Source organism: Haliotis rubra, unplaced genomic scaffold, assembly GCF_003918875.1.
Source record: "Haliotis rubra isolate DU_JTF1 unplaced genomic scaffold, ASM391887v1 Scf1607, whole genome shotgun sequence".
Lineage (NCBI taxonomy): Eukaryota > Metazoa > Mollusca > Gastropoda > Lepetellida > Haliotidae > Haliotis > Haliotis rubra.
In genome coordinates this window covers 70,215-76,234 of record NW_025765567.1, presented here as the reverse complement: position 1 = coordinate 76,234, position 6,020 = coordinate 70,215, and the positions used below count along the sequence as shown (strand labels likewise).

General features: G+C 40.7%; 1 protein-coding gene across 1 annotated transcript; it reads right to left on the bottom strand.

Moving 5' to 3' along the window:
* Positions 1-1,664: 1,664 nt before the first annotated feature.
* Positions 1,665-2,957, bottom strand: LOC124271506. Its single transcript, XM_046706656.1, has one exon. The coding sequence runs from the start codon at positions 2,955-2,957 to the stop codon at positions 1,665-1,667; it is 1,293 nt and encodes a 430-aa protein (XP_046562612.1).
* Between the last annotated feature and the right edge of the window lie 3,063 nt (positions 2,958-6,020).

Sequence of the window (6,020 nt, the reverse complement as noted above, 5' to 3'; positions counted from 1 at the left end):
ATGATCGATGGTACTACGGTTTTTACGGAAACCACATTGGATATTAGTTATAAGGTTATTGGTTTCCAAGTACCAAACAAGTCGATTGTTGATCATACGTTCCATGGTTTTGCAAACGCAGCTAGTCAGTGAAATTGGTCTATAATTAGAGGGATCAGTATGATCACGTCCAGGTTTAGGTATGGGAACAATAATAGCATCCCGCCACGACAAAGGAAAATTTCCAGATGTCCAAATGTCATCAAAAATATGTAAGAGCGTCTCTAAACATGATTCAGGTAAGTGCTTCAGGAGTTGATAATGTATGTTATCAGCTCCAGAAGCAGTATCGTGAGCCTGATCAAGAGCAGTATGAAGCTCATGTATCGAAAAGGTTTCATTGTAGTCTTCCCCATTATCTGAATTGAAATTAAGAGATTTCTTTTCTTGCTGTTTTTGATACTTTTGGAATTCAGGTAAATAATTAGATGAGGAAGAATGTTTGGCCAATGTCTCACCAAGCTTATTTGCAATATCTGATTTATCAGTCAATAACTGATTCCCATCTTTGAGATGGTGAATGCTAGACTTAGAGCCCTTACCCTTGATTTTCTGGATCATATTCCACACCTTTGATATAGGTGTGCGCGAATTGATTTTTGAGACATAGTTTCGCCAAGAGTGGCGTTTAGTTTGCTTGAAAGTACGTCGTGCTTTTGCGTTTAAAATTTTAAATTTGTCCAAATTGTGGACCATAGGATGACGACGGAAATAGTGCTCGGCTTTCTTCCGTGACTTCCTAGCTTGTTTGCAATCAGTGTTAAACCATGGTTTTCGTATGTGTGGGTTTGTAGAGGACTTAGGAATACATTCATCGGCAATTTTATTCAGTTCATCAGAGAATAGTTGGACAGGGTCAGCAACATCTATAAACAGTTCCGGTTTTAGGTTGTTTGATGCAAGTATTTCAAATAAAGGCCAGTTGGCCTTAGTAAAGTTCAATCTTGACATTGGAGGAACATCAGATGGAGTTATGGCTTTTAGAATGGTAGGAAAATGGTCACTTCCACACAGGTCGTTATGGACTGACCATTCAAACTCATTCAGCAGGTTAGAGTCGGTAATAGATAAATCAAGGGAAGAATATGTCCCTGTACCAGGATGTAAATAGGTGTTGGAATTATCATTAAAGATACATACATTGTTATTAGAAATAAAGTCTTCCAACATTTTCCCTTTTGTGTTGGTATGTGTACCTCCCCAGAGAGGGTTGTGGCCATTCAAATCACCCATGATGATACAGGGCTTAGGAAGTTGGTCATAAAGTGCCTGGAGATCAACAAGCTGTACAGAGGAGGAAGGGGGAATATAGAGAGAGCACAAAGTAAAAACAATGTGCATGGTCACACGAACAGCAACAGCCTGAAGTGTTGTATTCAGAGTAACAGGACTGTGTATTACACCCTGCCTGATTAATATGGAAGATCCTCCAGTGGCTTTTGGCCCAGTAGGAGAAAAGAAGTTGTATGAAGAATATTGTCTTACATCAATTTGATCCGTTTCCTTGAAAAACGTTTCTTGTAGACAAAATGCCGATGGTTTAAAATCTTGTATAAGTAACTGTATATCATTAAAATTATTATTTAGTCCTCTACAATTCCACTGAATAATGTTATTAGAGCTGCTCATGGAGGTGAAATTGGAGATCGGGAGCGGGAGGGGGGTTTATTCCCATGGATTGGGAGGGACGGACTCACGTCCATCTCCAGAGGATCAAATGTATTATGAACCTCTATCTGAGTTGTTGTAGGAGAAGCGATCTCTAAATTTTTGTGTGCCCTCGCCTTTTTTGCTTGCTTTTTTTCTTTACTTGTTAAATGAGTTTTACCGTCTGCGTGAGGGTCATTCTCATTTCTTTGCTGTGGTTCACGAGTTTTTTCCTGTATGGGTTGAGAGTCTGTCTGAGATGAAGATGTTACTTTCCTCTGAACCGGCTCACTCTGGCATACCTGAGTGAGTTCACTAACCTGAATATGGTCTGTTTTGAGCCAAGAAATAACTGTTTGGCAGGAAACTGAGACAGTAGGAACTTTAGTCACAAGAGCAGGCGAGGAAATTGCAGCTGAATAGGTTTTTGTAGACAGGTTCTGGCCAATAGATGGTACCAACTTTTTAGCTTCTTGATAAGTGATGTTATTCGTGTGTTTTATCTTCAGGATACTGGTCTCACGGAGGAAAATTGGACATGATTTTGAGGAAGCCATGTGCTGTCCGCCGCAGTTGACACACTTCATGTTGTCTGTACACTCTGAGCTCTCATGAGCACCACCACAGCGGAAGCATGTTGAAATGCCACGGCAAAATTTGGAACCGTGTCCAAACTTTTGACAGTTGTAACACCTGAGTGGGTTAGGTATATAGACCTCCACACTGATGTTGAAGTAGCCGGCTTTAATAGATTTAGGAAGAACTGAAAGTGAGAAAGTGAAGAGATACGTGTTAGTTTTGCTGATAGTACCATCATGTTGTTTCTTTGTAAACCGCTTGACAGCAGTCACTCCTTGACTTTTCAATTCAGCAGCGATTTCCTCTTCGCTCATGTCAGTCAAACAACGAGCGCGATCTCTGATAATTCCTCGAGTAGAATTCAGTGTTTTGTGCACCGACACAACAACTTTGGTGTTAACAAACTGTTTTAAGGACAGCAGGTTAACAGACTGTTGCCGCAGTGCACATTCCACTAGGAGTGAACCACCTCGGAGACGCGTGACATTTTTTACATCACCACATATACCTTGAATGCCCTTGGAAATAGCAAAAGGGTTCAATTTTAGAGTGTCCCCATCAGCAGGAGCAATGACAATAAACTTTGGCCAAGAATCTACGACGGTAGGTGATACATCATCATCAGATGACAAAGCCTCAACATGTCGACGTTTGTTTTGTTTTGCGGAACCAGAAGAATTGTTTTGAGACATGATAGTATTAATATGGTTCAGCACCCCTGTTCCCCACCCGCCATCGAGTGTCAACAAAAACGGTGTCACAGGGGAAGCCACACTGCAACACCAGGGCTACAGGGGTGTTATACTCCAGATATAGAAACATGAAAAGCTGTAGTCACTAAAAGAAGAAATGTCAGGCTGGTTCGGCCCATGGCATTTTCCTTAAAGAAACACAGAAATCAGAGGTCTGTATAACCAGATTGGCCCATGAGCCACCGCCTTCTGGCATAGGACTCTAGGCAGTTTCATAGATACATGCAATTATATGATTCGATTTAAAGAGCCAAGACCAAATAATATCTTAAATAGATGCAGAAATACTCTCCATGCACAGGGCCTGGCGTGACCAGCCGATTGGTAGAACCGGGCCCATTCTACCACCCGTCTAGGTGAAGTAAGGGTCAAAGTGGTGTGTTGGGCAAAGGAACACTGTTCCTGGCTCCTGTGCCCTCAACCACCAGAATCCCGTCCTCCACCGACACAGGGGCGCAACCCACGGCAAACAGGTTGGTGGACCAAATATGCCCCCGGGTCCACAACGGGGGGTTGAAGGGCTCTTAGCGTGACCCAGCACCCACCACGAGGAGGTGGCCCTTCACGGGAAGTGATGCCCCTGGTCTGAACCACGACTTTAAATATGTTTTCCACACGCAGAGAAAGTGTTTATTGGTTGCATCTGTTGCTCATGTGCATTATAATTATGCTCACATGATTATTTTACTGTTTACCTTAATTAAATACTGATTTAGGTTTCATCATAACAAATGTGGTATAGCCCAATATGGCATTGATTGGCCATAGCTCATGTAACTTAATATCCAATTTGGATCATTCAGATGATGTTTTTCCGTGGCAGTAAGTGCTAATTCCAAAATGGAAAAATAATCATAAACTAGAAATTGGGCAGTTGTACGGAAATATATATATGTACATGGAAATTTTGGAATGTAAATGTCAGTTGGCTTAAAAACCTTAATTCTGAAGTGCCCTGGTCACGAGTGAGTGAGTGAGTTAAAATGTATCCTCACATCGGCAATATTTTGGCCGTATCGTGACGAGAACAATTAATTTTTATACACAGTTATTAATGGTAAACTGTAAAAACCTGTCAACCAAGGTCAGTAAAATAACTAGATTATCACAGATTCGAATTTATAACTAGTAATTAAATCTAAAACAGTTTAACCATAGATGACGATACAAGGTAAAAACAGGCTATATACTGCCAACAACTGAAGGTAGATCACCATACGTGGGACCATGGGGACTTACAGTACATTTGCTTCCTGCATGGACCCTAGCTGGATTTACACCATCCCTTCAGTAGTTAGCGGTTTAGACACATTTAGCCATATATTAAAAATACACATATTCTACGATTAAAAATGGTGGATTCATTTAAATTGACTTTGAATGTTTTGGGACTTACGTACCTTCTCAGAAGGACAATCATTTTACAATACTTCAACCCCCTTTGAGGGTACAGCCACTAACAATCTCAGATATTATTCTAAACTACCAATAATAAAATATTTATCTATTTACAAATCATTTAACAAATCTAATTATTTTAAAAGTGCAATAATTAAATGAGAACTTATATTATTAAAAAGATCCTTCATAGTTTGTGATTTGAAATAGTTATCCCTTGTGATGGAATATTCAACACAGGCAGGCAAGACATGCTTGATCGTGATTCTTTCATCACAAGGGATTCAAAACGGAGGATCCTCATCTTTCAATAGGTATTCATGAGTATATCTTGTGGGGCCAATACGACATCGTCGCATGATGACCTCTTCAAATCTGGACTGAAAACCCAAGTAGGTGTAACCGATGTAGGGTTTTATTGCATGTAATTTATTGATACCGACTTGGGTGTCCCACTTCTTCTGCATCAGATCACGGATGTAAGTTCTAATGCTAGCTTTGTAATCTGGGTATGGGATAAGAAGTGGTGTCACAGATTTGTTGAGTGCTGCCTTAGCAAACAAATCGGCCATTGTGTTCCCAGAAATACCAACATGGCTAGGTAACCAAGTAAAGACGATGTCGCACTGGCCAGTAGCAAGCTCATTATTCAATTCAATCATTTCTATTAAAAGTGGATGTTTACAAGAAAGATATTTAATGAAAGAGAATCGGAAAAAGATTATGTATTATTTATATTTACGTTGTTTATTTATATATTTAAGAGCTGTTAATACGGCATTAGCTTCTGCTGTGAAAATAGAGCTGTTATTGGGCATAAGAAGTGGTGTCACAGATTTGTTGAGTGCTGCCTTAGCAAACAAATCGGCCATTGTGTTCCCAGAAATACCAACATGGCTAGGTAACCAAGTAAAGACGATGTCGCACTGGCCAGTAGCAAGCTCATTATTCAATTCAATCATTTCTATTAAAAGTGGATGTTTACAAGAAAGATATTTAATGAAAGAGAATCGGAAAAAGATTATGTATTATTTATATTTACGTTGTTTATTTATATATTTAAGAGCTGTTAATACGGCATTAGCTTCTGCTGTGAAAATAGAGCTGTTATTGGGCAATCGAGAAGATATAGTTTTGGATCCAATGACACTGGCGCCCTGGTCACGATATTCTCGGTGAGGTGAGGTGAAATTGGGTTTAACGTCGTACTTGAGAATATTTCGCTCATATGACGACGTGCATGCGTGTGTATGTGTATGTGCGGCTGTTTGTACTAGCCCAGACGGAAGCTGGTTTTATAGTGCTAGCCCACTGAGATACCATGCCGCAGTGAAGCATGAATACCCCACTCAGACACAGTATACTGACTCCGAGCCGACCAGTCCTTGTTGTACCCATTAATGCCGAGCGCCAGGCAGGGACCAACAAGTACCATATTTTAACGTCTTTTGGTATGACGCGGTCGGGGATCGAACCCGCGACCTTCCGCTCTCCGGGCGGTCGCTCTAACCACTACACCACGGAGGCGGTTACGATATTCTCGGAACTGATTGCATTCTGGTAGAGCATTCCACAGTTTTGGAGCTGCAAAGCATAGACCCACTT

Bases quoted from the DNA above. Each gene is read 5' to 3' on its own strand.
- LOC124271506 (XM_046706656.1), bottom strand. From the start codon at position 2,957: ATGTCTCAAAACAATTCTTCTGGTTCCGCAAAACAAAACAAACGTCGA.